This window comes from Gossypium hirsutum, chromosome D05 (assembly GCF_007990345.1).
Source record: "Gossypium hirsutum isolate 1008001.06 chromosome D05, Gossypium_hirsutum_v2.1, whole genome shotgun sequence".
Classification (NCBI taxonomy): domain Eukaryota; kingdom Viridiplantae; phylum Streptophyta; class Magnoliopsida; order Malvales; family Malvaceae; genus Gossypium; species Gossypium hirsutum.
In genome coordinates this window covers 64,500,593-64,518,312 of record NC_053441.1, presented here as the reverse complement: position 1 = coordinate 64,518,312, position 17,720 = coordinate 64,500,593, and the positions used below count along the sequence as shown (strand labels likewise).

General features: G+C 32.5%; 5 protein-coding genes across 7 annotated transcripts; 1 reads left to right on the top strand and 4 right to left on the bottom strand.

Moving 5' to 3' along the window:
* Positions 1 to 2,694: 2,694 nt before the first annotated feature.
* LOC107903481 (receptor-like protein 9DC3) lies at positions 2,695 to 5,776 on the bottom strand. Its single transcript, XM_016829543.2, has 2 exons — positions 4,865 to 5,776; positions 2,695 to 4,360 (listed from the first exon to the last, which is right to left on the bottom strand). The coding sequence occupies exons 1-2, from the start codon at positions 5,771 to 5,773 to the stop codon at positions 3,542 to 3,544; spliced, it is 1,728 nt and encodes a 575-aa protein (XP_016685032.2). The 5' UTR covers positions 5,774 to 5,776; the 3' UTR covers positions 2,695 to 3,541.
* Positions 2,953 to 3,400, bottom strand: LOC121217309 (receptor-like protein 9DC3). The gene is made up of 2 exons (XM_041092829.1): positions 3,377 to 3,400; positions 2,953 to 3,291 (listed from the first exon to the last, which is right to left on the bottom strand). Exons 1-2 carry the CDS (start codon positions 3,398 to 3,400, stop codon positions 2,953 to 2,955), a joined length of 363 nt encoding a protein of 120 aa, XP_040948763.1.
* A 2,583-nt stretch (positions 5,777 to 8,359) lies between the features above and the next one.
* On the bottom strand, positions 8,360 to 9,580 carry LOC107903484 (transcription initiation factor TFIID subunit 6b-like). Its single transcript, XM_016829545.2, has 4 exons — positions 9,519 to 9,580; positions 9,175 to 9,273; positions 8,978 to 9,080; positions 8,360 to 8,890 (listed from the first exon to the last, which is right to left on the bottom strand). Exons 3-4 carry the CDS (start codon positions 9,060 to 9,062, stop codon positions 8,523 to 8,525), a joined length of 453 nt encoding a protein of 150 aa, XP_016685034.1. The 5' UTR covers positions 9,063 to 9,080; positions 9,175 to 9,273; positions 9,519 to 9,580; the 3' UTR covers positions 8,360 to 8,522.
* A 1,604-nt stretch (positions 9,581 to 11,184) lies between these two features.
* Positions 11,185 to 13,887, bottom strand: LOC107903480 (V-type proton ATPase subunit e1). Its single transcript, XM_016829541.2, has 4 exons — positions 13,720 to 13,887; positions 13,487 to 13,614; positions 12,236 to 12,283; positions 11,185 to 11,510 (listed from the first exon to the last, which is right to left on the bottom strand). Exons 2-4 carry the CDS (start codon positions 13,582 to 13,584, stop codon positions 11,444 to 11,446), a joined length of 213 nt encoding a protein of 70 aa, XP_016685030.1. The 5' UTR covers positions 13,585 to 13,614; positions 13,720 to 13,887; the 3' UTR covers positions 11,185 to 11,443.
* A 798-nt stretch (positions 13,888 to 14,685) lies between these two features.
* LOC107903479 (serine/threonine-protein phosphatase PP-X isozyme 2) lies at positions 14,686 to 17,645 on the top strand. Of its 3 annotated transcripts, none has more exons than XM_016829537.2 (9): positions 14,686 to 14,984; positions 15,214 to 15,300; positions 15,539 to 15,691; positions 15,769 to 15,831; positions 15,909 to 15,994; positions 16,136 to 16,211; positions 16,292 to 16,560; positions 16,636 to 16,714; positions 17,298 to 17,645. In XM_016829537.2, exons 1-9 carry the CDS (start codon positions 14,844 to 14,846, stop codon positions 17,346 to 17,348), a joined length of 1,005 nt encoding a protein of 334 aa, XP_016685026.2. In that variant the 5' UTR covers positions 14,686 to 14,843; the 3' UTR covers positions 17,349 to 17,645. The 3 variants fall into 3 exon arrangements, with proteins under 3 accessions (XP_016685026.2, XP_016685027.2, XP_016685028.2); XM_016829539.2 differs by having other exon boundaries at positions 14,842 to 14,984; positions 15,189 to 15,300; XM_016829538.2 differs by lacking the exon at positions 15,214 to 15,300 and having other exon boundaries at positions 14,695 to 14,984.
* Positions 17,646 to 17,720: the final 75 nt, after the last annotated feature.

Sequence of the window (17,720 nt, the reverse complement as noted above, 5' to 3'; positions counted from 1 at the left end):
AAAATAATTTTGGTTTCTGAAAAAGTTAATATTTATTTTGATATTTGGATAAATTGTTTTATTAGTTTTCTATTGTTAATCTTATTATTATTATTAACAAGACTTCCTTTTACCATATAATTTTTATTCATAAAAATGAAGAGTTGATTTACCAAAATTTTGTATTTCATTTGAACTCCCTAAAGAAAGAAGAAGAAGTGATGAGATTACAAAGTATATTGACTTGATCTTGCTTCCTTTATATGTATGAATGTGGAATTTGTCATTTTCTATTACTTGCCACAAAATTTGACATATCAATTTACATCATATCATAAACATAATTTGCGGAACCTTGTTAAAATTTCGGATTTCTTTATTAGTTTTCTTTCAATATTCTGTACGGTACATTTGTAGTAATATATTATGCAGATCATAGACTAAATTGCTTTATTAGTTTTCTATTGTTGATCTTTATTATTATTATTAACACCACTTCCTTTTTACCATATAATTTTTATTCATAAAAATGAAGAGTTGATTTAACATATCAATTTACAGCAGATCATAAACATAATTTGCGGAACATTGTTTAAATTTCGAACTTCTTTATTAGTTTTCTTTCAATATTCTGTACGGTACATTTGTAGTAATATATTGTGCAGATCATAGACTAAATTGCTTTATTAGTGTTCTATTGTTAATCTTTTTATTATTATTATTATTATTAACACCACTTCCTTTCTACCATATAATTTTTATTCATAAAAATGAAGAGTTGATTTACCAAAAATTTGTATTTCATTTGAACTCCCTAAAGAAAGAAGAAGAATTGATGAGATTACAAAGTATATTGACTTGCTCTTGCTTCCTTTATATGTATGAATGTGGAAATTGGCATAATGCCAACTTATTTTCCACGCAGAAGAAGAAATATGGTGCTCTATTCACTCCCTTTAACTTAGCAACTAAGGTCTAGCAAACAAGGCCACATATGACTTAGAAACAAATACCACAGACAGTGGGAACAACAAGAAGGCCGCCATAGCCAACCAAGAAAACACGACAAAGACCCAGATACTCAAAAAAATACACACATGAATTCCAACAATTGAACAACCCCAACTTCAACACTAATTCCTTTTACTCTAATCTGTAATGCCAACACTTTTATTTTCCATTTCAATTAACTTGACAAAATACAAGACATGTGAAGAGCAACTAAGGTCTAGCAAACAAGGCCACATATGACTTAGAAACAGAGACCACAGGCAGTGGAAACAACAACAAGGCCAGAGCCAACCAACAAAACACGACAAAGATCCAGAATGGAATATATATATATATATGATATATATATATATGGTCCCTAAGTGTGTATATATTAATAGATTTTAAAATAAACAACACTTTAAAAATTTAGTCCCTATATTCAACCTTATGCCTTAAAAGTTGAATAATAGTATCTAACTAACAAATTTTCCACCAGACTGGATATTCTGTATTGCTTGGAATTAATTGACTGTCGTTTTCTGTTGCTAGCTACAAAAATATTGTATTGCTTTAAATTCCAACAAGAAATAGGGGAAATATTTACATGGAAAGAAATTTTGCTAATTAAATTTCCCAAGTCTTTACTCAAAGTTGGTTCTAAATTAAATTTAGAAAAAGAAAAGAGGTTTAAGGGTGCAAAAAGCCCTCAAACCCTTTTCAAAAATAGCAACTAAACCCCTGTTTTTTTTATGCACTCATTTGGGTACATGAACGTTCAAAATACATCAAAAAAAGCAATTAAGCCCCTACTTTCTTCTTGCACTCAATTGGGTACTTGAACTTTCAAAATGCATCAAAAAGACACTCAAACTTAAAAAAAAAAAGCAATTAAGCCCCTACTTTTATTAAAAATTAGAAAAAAAAAGAGGGACTTAAATTTTTTTTTTTTTGAAAATTTTGAAGGGTTTTTACGACCTTAAGCTAATAAAAAGAACATGTATTAATTTTGATTATAATTTCAATAATGATTTCAAAATATCGTTAATTTTGTGTTTAAAAATTATGTGTTTGATTGTCAAATGATTCATCATCGTCCACCACAAACTATTCAAGTTTGCAGTGTGAAAGCAGGTACTTCCATAAAGAAATTACTAAGGAGATGGGATCCACCAATTTTACCTAAACTCGCATCAACATTGTTTAGTGGTCCCTCAATTTCACATCAATGCAGTCAAATTGAAAATTGATTTAATTTGAAAAAATTGAAGGACCAAAATGAAGTAAGGGTTTGAGTAGTGAAATCTGAAATATTGATGTAATAACTAAATTATATGATCATGAAATATGAAGATTTAGAAAGTTGAGCATAAAATAGTAAAGTTTGAAACTATAAGGGGTTAAATTGTAAAGATTTCAAAACTTGAATTTTAGGACTAATTTACATTATTTGAGGATTTACAATTTTGAAAAATAGAATACGAATGTTTAATTGTTCAAAAATGAATGACTGATTTTTGGAAATTTTGACATAGTCTTGTTTCCTTCCTTTATATGTATAGCCGTCAACCAGAGGTAATCCACAAGCATTGTGGAAATTTGCAGATTGCCAAATTATTTTCCACACAGAAGAAATTATTATAGTATTGACTGTGTTTAACTCGAGAAAAAGATGATGAGATGAGCATGAAGATTATTGATCCACCAATTAATAAGCTGACAAAATCTTGAATGCAGAGATTATTGAGACTCAAAAATCAAAGTCATGAAAGAAGACATAAATAGTTGAACCATACAAAATGTTACATTTAAAACAAACCCTTACAAATTCTACGTAATGCAATGAAATATAGATGAATGGTTACAATAAAAAAGACAGATGCATGGCAATGCAGCCTTTCACGATAGGAAAAAAATTTGACAGACTTCAAAACAAGAAATTATGAAGATACAACATCAACACTTGAACATCATTTCCACTAACTAGATTCTTCTTCGTCCATTGCTGCGACTGCCATCCTTTGACTTTCTTCTTCGCTTCTTCTCATGTTGGATTTCAACCAAATTCACCAACCATTTCGGCTTACCAGTTTGGAAAACAACATATCCCACGGACATTCCGAACACCATTCCGCATCCATAACCTATCAACACCACTTTCCAACCAAAAGTAATGTTTGATTTTGAGCCATCTTTTTCAAGCACATTTGGAGGTGGTGGCTCAATGATGTTGCAACCTTTTGAGACCGGAAATCCACATAATGCCTTGTTTCCTTCATATGAATCATTTCCAAATGTGTTGAACTGTTTGCCTTGAGGAATCTGACCATGGAGTTGATTTTCAGAAACATTGAAGGACGAAAGAAATGGCAGATCTGCCAATCTATTTGGAATCGTCCCAGACAACCTGTTTGAAGATAGGTCCAACCATTCAAGACTTGTCAAATTCCCTATTAAGGTGGGGATACCACCATTAAGGTTATTATGAGAAAGGTTGAGCCCTTTCAGTAAGTTAAGCTTCCCAAAAACCTCTGGAATACCCCTTCAAACTGATTGTTTGATAGATCAATGATCATCCACATGGTGAAAATTTCACCAATTCCATATCTTGTCCTTTCACAACAATTCCAATGGAATAGGTATAGAAGCCACTACCTCGAGGATCATTCACCCCCATGTACGACACTGTACTACCAATCTTCTCTAGATTTATGATAGCCTTGAAGCTGTTGATGTATCTCACTGGTAGGGGTCCAGAAAAATAATTACTTGAGAGATCAAAAATTTGGATTTTAGAGAAAAAAGGGCTAGACTTGGAGCTATTGACACATAAGGAACCATGCATATGATTTGACTTCAATACAAGAACTTGTAGCTGTGGAAGACTTCCCAACCAATGAGGAAATGTATCATTGATCTTGTTGTTACCAAGATCTAGCACTTCCAGACCCCTACAATTAAGGATGGATGGAGTCAATGGCCCTTCTAACAGATTTCCATTTAAGTTGAAATTAGTCAATCGGCATCCCTTTGCAAATTTTGGAGGAATCGTCCCATAGAACTTGTTCTTCTTCAGATTCAAGATTTCAAGGCTGTCGCTCAAATTTCCAAAACATTGCGGAATTGGTCCACTCAAGTTATTGTGGGACAAATCAAGAATTTGAAGAGAACTGGCATTGCATATTAAAGAAGAGACCCCTCCATTGAAACTATTATTTGAGATCAAAAAGAGATTGATGGTCGAAGCTGGAATCGGAAGATTTCCACGGATCAAATTGGAGCTTAAGTCAAGAACTGCAATATTCTTCCACGGAAAGTGCTCAACTTCTGTCAAAGAGTTGTGAGATACGTTTAAGTAAATCAAAGAGTCATTCCCCACCTCCTGCATCCACTGTGGAATCTTGCCTTCAATTTTGTTGCAAGAGAGGTCTAACCAATACAAACTTTTAAGCCCTTTTAAAAACTGGGGGAATTCACTATGATTGCAAGATGACAAACGTAAGACTATAAGATTAGGCAATATATGATTAACTGTAGAAGTAGTATTAGATGTTAAGGATAGGCTGTTATATGAAAGGTCAAGATATTCGAGATTTGGAAGGTTTGAGAACATGCGAAACTCTATGACACCACTAAGATTATTTGAGGATAAAAGGAGTTGGGTAAGATTGAGAAGTTGGAATACTGAAGATGGAAGAGGACCTTGGAGTTTATTATTCTCTAACCATATCAATTCTAGTGATTTGGATTGGAATTCTTTGATATGCCCACTGAATTGATTTTGAGAGAGATCTATATACTTTAAGGAGGGAGCAGTATACAACCATGACGGAAGTGTTCCATTGAGTAAATTGTTTGTTAAGACTAAAGATATTAGATTAGGAAAAGCGGTTACCTCATCTGGAATGGAACCTTCTAAAGAATTGTTATATATTGCCAAGTGTTCCAGCTGCGTTAGGTTTAGAATTGACAATGGAATTTGTCCACTCAATTGGTTCCCCCACAAGTCTAAATGAGTGAGTTGCAAGAGGTTCCCCAATGATCTTGGAATTTGTCCACTCAATTGGTTGCCTCCCAAGTTGAGGAGATCGAGGTTTGGCAAATCAAAAATGTTTTTTGGGAATTTTCCTTGCAAATCACAACCAGCAAGACTGAGAGATCTTAGAGAAGAGGATAGATTCATGAAGACATGAGCATTAACAGAAGACATGTTAATTCCATCCAAAAACAGATGTCTGACCTCGGTTAGGTTGTGAACAAGTCCCTCCAGAGCATGTTTGTCAATTGTTTGTACATAATCCCGAGAGGAGAGATCAAGTGAAACCAATTTTGACAGGTGCGAGACTTGGGATGGGACTTCTCCTGCAAACCATGTATTAGAAAGGTTGAGGTAGAATAGGCTTGTAAACCGACCGAACTCGGATGGAATTTTGGAATGATTGAAATTATTGTAGGCAAGGTTGAGTTTTTGAAGGTGAGGAAGAAGGAAGAGAGTGGTATTGGAAGGGAAGTTGCCATATAGCCAACTGCAGCTCAAGTCAAGGGCAATAACATGAGCATTTAGGTGGTCACAAGTGACCCCATCCCATGAGCAGCAATCTGTACCCTCCTTCCATGAATCTGTCTTGGGATAAGATTGATCATCGCAAGACAAATAAGCAGCGTTTGTCTGATTGATGGAAAAAGAGTTCTTGAAGTGGATTAGTGAAGAGCAGGAGTGAGATCCTGAAGAAGAAAAAGAAGCATAAAGCTGGGGAAAGAAGAGGAATAGGCAGAGAAAGAGAAAGAGATAGGAGGAGGCCATGTTATGTTGGTAGAGGAAGATGAAGAATAGGAATGGTATTTATAGGCAACAAATAATACCACCACATTGGTGTTACAGTTTTTTTTGTCTTTTACATTGAAAAGTTATGGATGCTTTTACCATATATTTTTCATTCTTAAAATTGGATGCTTTTTCTTTTAGTAAAATCTTGTATTTCATAAAAACGTTTATACTTTTATATGCTTTTTCTTTTAGCAAGTATTTCATAAAAATATGTATGTTTATATACATATATATATATAGCTTCATAATTCAAATCTAAAATCTCATTTGTTATAAATTCTGATAAATTTATTTGGGAATAATAATTATTTTTCATTCGTTAATTATTTCTCTTTTAATCAAGTAAAAAATTAAAACTAAAAAGACATAATGATTTATTTGGCATTTTAGCTTTTCATTTTTTTTATCTCTTTTAGCGTTAAAACAAAAAGACATAATGATATATTTTGAGTTTAGCTCATCTAAAAAATCAAAGGGTGAGACAGAGGATTAAAAATATTTTTTAAATATATATATTAACATTTTTAGAATTAGAACTAAATTGTTAATTTTTGAAAATATTAAGGGTTAAATTTATTAATTTTTTTAGAATTTGAACTAAAATGACAAGTTTTGTTAACATTCAGGGCTAAATTTGTTGATTTTTTTTATATCTAGGATCAAATTGATAGAATGTGTAAACATTGGAGGGCTAAATTTGTTATTAGACTAATAAAAAAAGCCCACATCAGCTTTCTGTCACTCATTTAACAACAACTAACAAGAGAGTGATTAAAATATTTACTTTCGAAAAGGTTAACAACTAAATCGAAAAAATTAATAGTTGAGTAGACTTGTTCATGAGTTGGGCTACTTGCTAAGGCCCAAGGGCCGCCCAAAATTTGTGAGGGTCTGGATAAAAATATTAGGCCCGAAAAATTGAGTTTGGGTAAAAAAAATTAGGCCCGTTTAAAATATGGGCTAGGTTCAGGCTTAAGCATTCAAAGCTCGAGCCCAGCCTGACCCGTTTTTAAGTGTATAATACTTTATATTATATAATTCAGAACAGATTAAAAAAATAAACTTATACTAAATAGATAATAATACTATAATAAAACCATTAAAATAATGTTAAGATAATTATATAAAAATTTTCAATAAATAAAAAATGTTTAAATTATTAATTATTAAAATAATATAATATAAATATTTTAAAAAAAAACTAAAAATTATATGGGCATGCCTAAAATGAGCTTAGGTTAGTATTTTGCAAATATGGATGAGTTTAGGTGAAATTTTAAGTTCATATTTCGGGCCGAGCCAAGCTTGAACAAACATAAAGTACGTTAATATCATGCTTAGGCCTGACCTGGCCCGCCATTAGTCAAAAGTCTATTTTAGAAATAGGCTTAACCTATAAATTGGTACCTAGACTATAATTTGGTACCTCCGTCATTAGTAAAACCATTCAGTTTATTTGAAAAAAAATTAACCAATTAAAAATTGACATGTAGTAAAAAAAGAACTATTATTTATATATATATAAATGGAGAGAACTAGTTCAACCAGTTTTTTAGCTTAGTTCAACCGATTTGTTTCTGTTCGCAAGTCAATCAATTCAACCCCTATTTCTGGACCGATTTCCTATCCAACCAGTTGAATCAGTCTGTTTTTGAAAACACTAGTTTTGATCGATGAAAGAACATTTTCTATCCCCTCGGGTCAGAGAAGTAGGTGATGAAATTCAAAACCAAAATTAATCACCAGCGTTTTGACCTCAAGTGGGCCAGTTTCAAATATTATCGGCATTGTCAAACATTATAAAGGAATAAGAAAGAAAAATATAAAAAATAAATTAAATAATAATTATTTTTAAAAGTTTATATAACATATGATCTATTATTTGTTGGAATCTTTTCAGCTGATATAACATTTTGGTGTAAAATGGGTAATGGAAGAATAGTTTTAGTAGTACTTATGACCAAAATAAAAATTAGATACCTTGGGAAAAAGAGCACTGTTTAGGTATTAATTTGTTGTTCGAGTCTTTCTTTTTTAAATAGATTTAATGGTTTAACTAATGAAGATACTAATTTGAAGGAGAAAAAAAATAATTTAGGTACCACTTATGACCCCAAAAAAATTTAGGTGCCAAGATGGAAAAAAAGACATAATTTAGGTGGGTTAAGCCAATATATTATTTTAAGTACCAACTTATTATTTCTACATGTACTTGCTAAAAAAATCAATTAGTTAATAGCAACTCGCATTCTGCATCAATATTGAAATTTCAAAATTTGAAAAGTATAAAGACTTGAAATGACCCAATTGAAAAATATGGATTAAATCTATAATTTTCTACATAGTACAAAACTAATAATTAAATTTAAATAAGCAGATTTAATTATTATTATTATTTGAATCAAGACTAAAATTTCAAAATTCAAAAAGTAAAAGGTTTAAAATTGACCAATTCAAAAAATACAATGACTAAAATTGATCAAATTAAGGTATAAGGACTAAATCCATCATTTTCATAAAGTACAGACACTAATAGTAGAATTTAACCTAAAATTTAATATAAATAAAATCCAAAGTAGAATATATTTTTTGATAACTACAATACATTTATGAGCAAGGAAAAAAAGAAGACTTATAAAGATAAACACAGTAAGACTGAAAAAAACTATGGGGATAATTTACACAAATTCCTTCAAAAACCATAGTTTTTGGAGGTGAAATTTAATCAAAGGAAGAATGAAAGCTCAGGTTTGGGAGTAAATGATAACATACTTTCACCAAAAAGTTCAAATAATGATGCTAACAAGTTCCCTGGGTCTGTGTCTTCCTTCCAAGCCTGAGCTAGAACGGTTGATGTCTTTGAAACTCGACCCCCAACCTCCCTTCCTAGCATGTTATCGTTTGATAACGGCCGTGACATTGATGATACACCGATATTCGAACCTCCTACGGTGGTAGAAAAGCCGCTAACTGCCCCTTGTAAATCAGTTTGCATGGAATTTATTGGCATCATACCTATTGCACTCTCAGTTGCTATTTTCTTGGCAGGTGGTTGCTGCTGCATCAATGTGTCCGTGCTTGCTTTTCGTTTATCTTGATAGATAAGAAAAAGGAATATCGTAAAGGGGGAGAAGAGACTTGTGGATTAAGTGTAAATATGATGGTTCGAAGAAATCATACTTGTCGCAACTTTGTTGTTGCTTTTCCAGACGGGACGAGTTGGGGGTGCTAGCAAACTGGGGAACATTTTAAGCCGATCATACATGCACAGTCCAGCTGCACGCTGTTAGTGGAAATTTTATGCAGTGTTGTTAGTTCTACAGCAAATAAATGAAACGATGCTCGTAAGCTGGTACCAAATTTGATGTGAAACTTACCAGCAGGGCCCCATAAACACACCAGGCCTCGTGTCTTTTTATTTCAGGTTCAAGAAGCTGCAAATACGCTTCAAGATTTGGTAGTATAAGTAAACGAACCTACATATGGAAGAAGAAGCGTTAGCCAAACATAGGAAAGACAAACTTTACAGATGCCATAATAAAGATACCTATAGAGAAACCGCATATTTACACTTTTGGACTATAGATTTCCAATTTCTTTCTTTCTTCGGATCTTGCAGAAAAGAGTGACAAAACAGTTTTCTGCAATATCTTTGACCAATTGATCCCACAAACAAGTATCTTATTGTGTTGCTAGTTAATATTTGAGATTAGAATTATACCACACTGGGTCCAAGGGCTGCTAACCCTTGAATTGCTCCGTAATGCTGGGGAAATGTTTTCGTTGGGTCCAAGTTCTTTTGGAACGTTATTCATTCTTCTTCTTTTTTTACTTCAAATTGAATCGTGATTCTAACTTCAAATTTGGGGGAGAAGGTGAGAGATGAATTGGGATTTTTAGGGCTAATTGATGAAGGGGATTAACGACAATGCTGCTTCTTTTTGGGGAATTGGGCTCTAACTGAAGCCCATTATACCATTTCATAAAGGGTAAATTGCACCCTTAGTCACTAAACTATAAGTAAGTTTTTGTTTTGGTAACTTAACTAAAAAAACTTACAATTTAGTCATTAACTTTTTTGGGTAAACTACAAAAATAATCTCCAAACTATACCTTTGCTTCTTTTCTGGTCGCTCAACTATTAATTTATTTGTTTTAGTCACTAAACTTTTTGAAATTAAATATTTTAGTCGCTTACCCGTTAATTGTCATTAGATGAGTGATGTAAAATTGACATGGGCTTTTTTATTGGTCTAATAACAAATTTAACCCTCTAATATTTACACATTCTATTAATTTGATCCTAAATATGAAAAATTTACAAAATTAAAAAATTAATAAATTTAACCTTCAACATTTATAAAAATTATCTATTTAATTCTAATACTAAAAATTTTAAAAATATATTTTTAACCCTTTATCGCACACTTCGACATTTTGGGTGAGCTAAAGTCAAGATCAAAGCTGGCAGCATGTCACCGAGGAATTCATATATTCTCTTCTCTAAGTTAAGGTAATTTCACCATTTTTTTTTATCTCACTCTTGATTTGTTTTTTCCTTTAAAAATTTATCGTTAGGTTCAAGTCATTTCTGCTAATTTTTCTTGTGTTTTACGATCTAATTCATTATTCTTTGAATTTCTTTTTTAAAACAATTTTTGAGTACTATATGTTAACTGACATCTTTGAGGTAAAGGCGATACTGCAACTATAGATTTATCGTCGGTGGTGTTGTACCGCCGCAATTTCATTCTCCGACTAGCTAGGGCTTGTTTATGTTCGAGTTAGGAAAAAAGAAACAAAAAGTGCTTCCGATGCTAAAATATCAAAAGGTGAGTTAAAAAGGCAAAAAATTATTTTTTTTAATATATATTTTTTTAATTTTTAAAATTAGAACTAAATTGACAAATTTTGTAAATGTTGAGGGCTAAATTTATTGATTTTTTTTTTAAAATTTAAACTAAAATGACAAATTTTGTAAGTATTGAAAGTTAAATTCTTTGAATTTTTTTATATTTAACATCAAATTAATAAAATCTATAAACAATAAAGTACTAAATTTATTATTAAACCAATAAAAAAATCTCATAACTAAAATATTTAATTTCGAAAATTTTAGTTACTAAATTAAAAAAATTAATAGTTGGATGACCAAAATAGAACAAAACAGCATAATTAAATGACTATTTTGTAATTTACCCGGTTCATATTCACATTTCTTCTTTTAGATGCTAATTACCAATCACAGATTTTGTGCTTGTATATATATATATATATATATCTGTATGAGTGTGCATTATTTGGGGGTGAAAAAGCAACAATTAACAAGAGATGCTATATATTTTATTTCAAGCAATTATTATTTTATAAAAATTACACATAGTTGATAGAACAACATTAAAATTTATAAAAATTTAATAAAATGATAAAAATATAACAAATGAGAAACTAATAACATCAAAGAACCAACACCATTCCAAATCAAAGCACATACAAAATCAACATATGAGAGCACACTGAATCATCCATTCCATTAAACAATGAAATTCAGGTATTCCCTCAATGGCCAAAATTCATAATTGCTGATTTACTGATAACCTTCCAAATGATTTTTGTGCAATATATATACACACACACATACACACTTCACTCTCCTTCACTTAAAATGGGGACAATGAGTGGTTTCATTTGTGCTAGATATACAATTGCCCACCTATCAAAAGCAAATGAAATTTAACATCATAAAACTAGCAAGACAATGAAATAATAAGACATGTGATGCATTATGTTACACAAAACTCCTGTGTGAGTGTCAGATGCAAGTATGTTTAGTTTTTTCTGAGATTTTCGTGTATTTGGAGAGTTCTTGAAGGATCATCTCCGGTAAAAATACCATGGAGGCCCTTGTACTAGGTCTTAGATTGCATTTTGCTTCCTCTACTAAAAAAATGGGCAAATTAGCTCCTGTACATTAGATTAGAGAGCAAACTAATCCTTTCTGTTAAAAAATTCTTCCATTTCTACTGTCAAAAATTGGTATGGCTGACAGAATAACCAAACAATGGCACATGTCAAGCCACGTGTACCTTATACCAGTTTTTTACAGTAGAAATGGTTGAATTTTTTAGTTACTTGAATTTTGAAATATGAGAAGTAGACACTAAATTAGAATTAGGTTTTTAGGGGATCGAAACTTAGTAATATGCCGCAATGCAGAACTAGAATTAGAATATATCCTAAGACAAAAAAGTAGTTTGTCACAGCAGAAATACATAGAAAAGGCACTGGCATTATATTCTTCATCCAACAAAAGTTGAAATGACAACATAGCCAAAAGATGCCCTCTAATACGTATGTATGTGTTTGTGTGTATATATATATGTATAAACAGTATGTATGTGTTTGTGCATACATATATGAAACTAAACATAAACTTACATCATCCAACAACAGACAGTTGCTGTAATGACCAATGTTAGATGTAACCTGTATGATAAAACAAGGAAAAACCGGTTTGTTCAATGAGAGCAAAGAAAATATAGGGAATCATGGCAGGAGATGATAATCAAACAAAAGTGAACTTCCCTAGTCTCTAGATAACAAACCAAGCTATACTAAATCATGATGAAAATCCGGGAATATCGGTTTCCGAGGACCACCAATCTCCTATCCAAATCAATAAGGTTCATTCAAGTTCAGAGTATACAACCATGGCAGGACATGATAATCAAACAAAAGTAACTTCCCTAGTCTCTAGATGACAAACCAAACTATACTAAATCACGATGAAAATCCAGGAATATCTGAAGATCACCGTTCTCCTATCCAAACTGATAAGGTTCATTCAAGTTCAGAGTACACAACAATGGCAGGAGACGACAATCAAACAAAAGTGAACTTCCTAGTCCTAGATGCCAAACGAAGCTACACTAAATCACGATGAGAAATCAGGAATATCTGTTTCCAAGGATCACTGATCTCCTATCCAAATTGAAAGGTTCATTCAGTTTAGAGTAAACAAACATGGCAGGAGATGACAATCAAACAAAAGTGAACTTCCCTAGTCTCTAGATGACAAACCAAGCTATACTAAATCACAATAAAAATCCGGGAATATCGGTTTCCGAGGATCACCAATCTCCTATCAAAATCGATAAGGTTTATTCAAGTTCAGTGTAAACAACCATGGCAGGAGACGACAAGCAAACAAAAGTGAACTTCCCTGGTCTCTAGATGATAAACCAAGCTATATACTAACTCAAGATGAAAATCTGGGAATATTGGTTTCTGAGGATCACCAATCCAAATCGATAAGGTTCATTCAAGTTCAGAGTAAACAACCATGGGAGGAGATGACAATCAAACAAAAGTGAACTTCCTTAGTCTCAAGATGAAAAACCAAGCTATACTAAATCACGATGAAAATCCGAGAATATAGGTTCCGAGGAACACCGATCTCCTAACCAAAAAGATAAGGTTCATTCCAGTTCAGAGTAAACAACCATAGCACAAAAAATTTTCAGTAATTGGTTCACAATGCTAACTATTCAATCTAAAAGACCTACTTATACAGTATACCAACTTAAACATATATCAATCACAATACAACAGATTGTACAAGGACTACAAATTTTAGCATATGAAATTTAAACAAAAAAAAAGGGGAGAAATTTTTAAAAGGGTACTTACAGATTAGCAGAGGGACCTCTGTTACAGCAGATTCTGGTACAAAGTGATGCAATTACCCCAATCACAGAAAAAATTAGGGTTGTTACTAAGAAACCCATATTCCAGATCTCGATTTTACACAAAATTTCCTGACAAAAAAACAAAAAAGAGATGAGTACTTTAAAATAAAAAAGGACCAATTTGAGTTCAGCAAAGCCAAATAGTAAATTCGGATCAGATATAATTTCGCTTACCTTCTGTTTGGTTTATGAGAAAATGCAAGAAAATAACAGTAATTGGGATTTTTTTGTTGGGTAGAATCAAATGGGATCTTAGAATTAACTCTTTATAATTGAAAGTAAAAAATTAAACATTTCCCTGGAGAAATCTGGTTTCATTAACAAAAGCTTGAGTCCTGTTCGGAAAATAATCAAATTTGGTTCAATTATTGTACGTGAGATCAAAGAATAAATTGATTTTATTAAAAATTTCATCTATTTTTACTCGTATTTAAGCATGAAATATATATGATATGTCATGTATATCTATCTACTTATTTAATCAGCCACATCAATATTTTATTATAAAAATAAATTAATTTTTTAAATAAAAAATACCAAATTACTCTTTGATTAAACCCTTACGATAATTTTACCTTTGAGTGGTTTTAGTGTGATGATATACAAGGTGTCAACTTCTTTTAATATAAATACGAAGTTTTATTTTTGAAGTTATAACACTATGATTACATTCCATTATTACAAGCACTTAATTAAATAATTAATTTAATAACTAAATTGAATAATTAAGTATCCAACTACTAAACTAACTAGTTAACTATAACTAATTAAGAGAACTCACAGATTTTACCAATGTTTGTGGAAATTGATAAGTGATCGAATCGGTTAAGCTATTGATTCTTAGCTCGATTAGTTTTAATTGTTCAAAACAAATAAATTTTTAAAAATTAAAAAATAAAGTGTTCATCTATCAGTTTAATTGGTATCTACAAATTTCATATCTCTCAAAACCTTCAACCAATGGACATGATTCATACAACAGTAAATTTTACATAAAATAATATTAGAGTAAAATTAATTATTATAAAACATAAATCCAAGAATTGGATATGGTGTATCATTAAAAAGAAAATTGAAAGGGGAAATTGAAAAAATAAACAAGAAATTTGGGGTCAAATTTGAAATTTTCTTTAAATACGACACGTAAACAAGCAAAATATCAAAGCAGCAGTGACACCAAAAAACGAAACTGACTTGCCCAGTTAACAAAATCATCCCGAGATTCTCAGATTTTGGGGTTTAGGGTTTTAGCCTTTGAAATCTCGGCTTTATACGATTTCTAGGCTTCCCAAAACAAAATGTCAGACCTAGACAGGCAAATAGAGCAGCTAAAGAAGTGTGAGCCTTTGAAAGAATCCGAAGTGAAAGCTCTTTGCCTTAAAGCCATGGAAATCCTCGTTGAAGAAAGTAATGTTCAAAGAGTCGATGCCCCTGTTACTGTAAGTATATTCATTAAATGGGTTTTTGTTAATTTGTTATGATTATGTTTTGTTTCTGGCTATTAGGGGTTTGATTTATTGAAAGTAAAGAGTTTTTTTAGGTTAGTATGAATCCATTGATTCGTCAATGGGTTTTTAGCTTTTTTTTCTGTTATTTTTGTGTATTTGTATTTTGGGAACAAGAAATGTAATGGAACTGATTAGGGTTTTGAAGGTGAATTAATTGAAGAATTTAACAATGGTGGAAGGGTCTTTCAAATTTTGGTCAAATTTGGATTCTATATTGAATGGAACAGTGTTGCCGATCGCATTTCAGGTTCTAAACTTGATGCTATCTTTTCCTTTATTGTAACTTAGAGCTTGTAGGATGTGGTGCTCGATCAGTGTAAGTCCTAGGCATAAACGTTAGTGCATCTTTTCTGGTTGTTTCGAAAACTTGATCAGGGAATAAAGCTAACTCGAAATAGTTTATCGAACCTTTGACGACATTTTTAATTTAGATGAATGCCTATGCAGTTCGGAATACTTACAACTCTTTGATGGTTTTTCCGTAGATATGCGGCGATATCCATGGGCAGTTCTATGATATGAAAGAGCTTTTTAAAGTAGGAGGCGATTGCCCTAAGACAAATTATTTGTTTCTCGGAGATTTTGTTGATAGAGGGTTTTACTCGGTGGAAACCTTTCTACTTCTGCTAGCTTTGAAGGTAATCTATATATATACATGTGTGTATTCGAAAGGTGCGTTGAAAGTTTCTTCTTTTGATAATTTGAGGATCATCAGGTGAGATATCCGGATCGCATAACACTCATTAGAGGGAACCATGAAAGTCGTCAAATCACACAGGTTAAACAATTTTATTTGGCTACTCTGTTGAATTATCGTGTTTTACGGAGTACTGAATCACTGTTGTATCTTATCAGGTATACGGATTCTATGATGAGTGCCTGCGTAAGTACGGCTCGGTGAATGTTTGGAGATATTGTACTGACATATTTGATTATTTAAGGTTTGCCCATTTCCATTATTAGAAAATATAATCAGCGGCATCTGTAGGTTGGAGGGCGAGTAATGTTTCCGATTGTCAAGGGCGAGTTTTAAGTACCGTATCTGATGATCTTTTATGTTGTCATCGATTATTGTATGTTAGTCTTTCAGCCCTTATCGAGAACAAAATTTTTAGCGTCCATGGTGGCCTCTCTCCTGTAATATCAACTTTGGATCAGGTCAAAGAAGTACTATCTTAAATTATTCATTTATTATCTGAAGCTTTATATGGGCGGTACTGATATGTTATTTCTTCCAGATTCGGATAATTGATCGGAAGCAAGAAGTACCTCATGATGGTGCCATGTGTGATCTGTTGTGGTCAGACCCAGAGGAGAATGTCGACGGTTGGGGTTTGAGTCCCCGTGGTGCAGGCTTCCTCTTTGGCGGCAGTGTTGTTACTTCGTTCAACCACGCAAACAATATTGACTATATATGCCGTGCGCATCAGTTGGTTATGGAAGGGTACAAATGGATGTTCAATAACCAGATAGTCACAGTCTGGTCCGCTCCCAATTACTGTTACAGGTAGATGACCAACTCGAGATCTTTTTCTCTTCCATTGTGCCATGGCTTAATGGTTGGTTCTTGCTCGTGTTACAGATGTGGTAACGTTGCTGCAATTCTTGAGCTGGATGAGAATCTTAACAAGCAATTCCGGGTTTTTGATGCAGCACCACAGGTTTGTACATAACATACTTCCAACCGACTGCCAAATGCAAAAATCACATGAAACAATAACTAATTCGATTTTTTGCATTAGAAATATGCTATAATCAGTAAAAGTATTATGGAGGCCCTTGTATTAGGAGTCGGATTGCATTTTGCTCCCTCTACTCAAAAAATGACAAATCAGTCCCTATGAGTAAATTGGTCTTTCTGTTAAAAATTTTATCCATTTCTACCATTAAAAATTGGTCTCTTTATGTCAACATGAGGTACACATGGCACGCCACATGTCACTGTTTGGTTATTCAGTCAATCATGCTAGGTTTTAACAGTAGGAATAGATGACAATTAACTCTTTGATCTAATGTAGAGGGGTTAAATTGCCCATTTTTTAGTAGAGGGGGCAAAATGCAATCTGACATATAGTACAGGAGCCTCCATGGTATTTTTACCGTTACAATTTAATGTCTGAACCATATTTTCCTCCTACCGAGCAGCGTATCCTCAAAGTTCATCTCCCTAGCCATTCACTTTCATTTAAATAGGTTACATCATACAGTTTATCGGACTTACCCAATGTTTATTACCAAATGTAGGACTCAAGAGGCACTCCGGCCAAACGACCTGCACCCGATTACTTTCTATGAACCAGATGTGAAATCCTACCTTTAGTTGTCCGCTCCACTTAAATCGATCGAGAGGATATAGTCACTTTGTGCATACATTCTCCTACGATAGTAGAAAAAAATCAACGACAATGATGAACAGGAATTGTGATGAGATTGTTTCAAACGGCTTGCCGTTGTTTTTCGATTGATATGTGCTTTTTATTTTTTTCAATTGTTGGTATAGATGATTCTTAAACTAGAGATTGTATAGGAACAACACGGAGGCTGAATTGTCAAAACTACAATTCTTAAAAGGTCTAATTTTGGTTTTGGTCCCTTCACCATCCATAAACCCTCTTCAAACTCCTAAATTGGAGGATATTATGCGCATAAGTGTGTTCTACTTTTATA

Excerpts from the sequence above, each read along its gene's own strand:
- LOC121217309 (XM_041092829.1), bottom strand. The coding sequence starts at position 3,400 with ATGGTTGGACCTATCTTCAAACAG. Across the intron at positions 3,292-3,376 it reads TTGGACCTATCTTCAAACAG|ATTCCTCAAGGCAAACAGTT; the intron begins GTTGTCTGGGAC and ends CTCCATGGTCAG.
- LOC107903481 (XM_016829543.2), bottom strand. The coding sequence starts at position 5,773 with ATGGCCTCCTCCTATCTCTTTCTCTTTCTCTGCCTATTCCTCTTCTTT. Across the intron at positions 4,361-4,864 it reads AAGGTTCCATTCCAGATGAG|TGGATGCAGGAGGTGGGGAA; the intron begins GTAACCGCTTTT and ends AAGATTCCACAG.
- LOC107903484 (XM_016829545.2), bottom strand. The coding sequence starts at position 9,062 with ATGTATGATCGGCTTAAAATGTTCCCCAGTTTGCTAGCACCCCCAACT. Across the intron at positions 8,891-8,977 it reads CAACAACAAAGTTGCGACAA|ATAAACGAAAAGCAAGCACG; the intron begins GTATGATTTCTT and ends TTATCTATCAAG.
- LOC107903480 (XM_016829541.2), bottom strand. The coding sequence starts at position 13,584 with ATGGGTTTCTTAGTAACAACCCTAATTTTTTCTGTGATTGGGGTAATT. Across the intron at positions 12,284-13,486 it reads AGAGGTCCCTCTGCTAATCT|GTTACATCTAACATTGGTCA; the intron begins GTAAGTACCCTT and ends TTTATCATACAG. Across the intron at positions 11,511-12,235 it reads ACTGTCTGTTGTTGGATGAT|GTGGGCAATTGTATATCTAG; the intron begins GTAAGTTTATGT and ends TGCTTTTGATAG.
- LOC107903479 (XM_016829537.2), top strand. The coding sequence starts at position 14,844 with ATGTCAGACCTAGACAGGCAAATAGAGCAGCTAAAGAAGTGTGAGCCT. Across the intron at positions 15,692-15,768 it reads TACTTCTGCTAGCTTTGAAG|GTGAGATATCCGGATCGCAT; the intron begins GTAATCTATATA and ends GAGGATCATCAG. Across the intron at positions 15,995-16,135 it reads GACATATTTGATTATTTAAG|TCTTTCAGCCCTTATCGAGA; the intron begins GTTTGCCCATTT and ends ATTGTATGTTAG.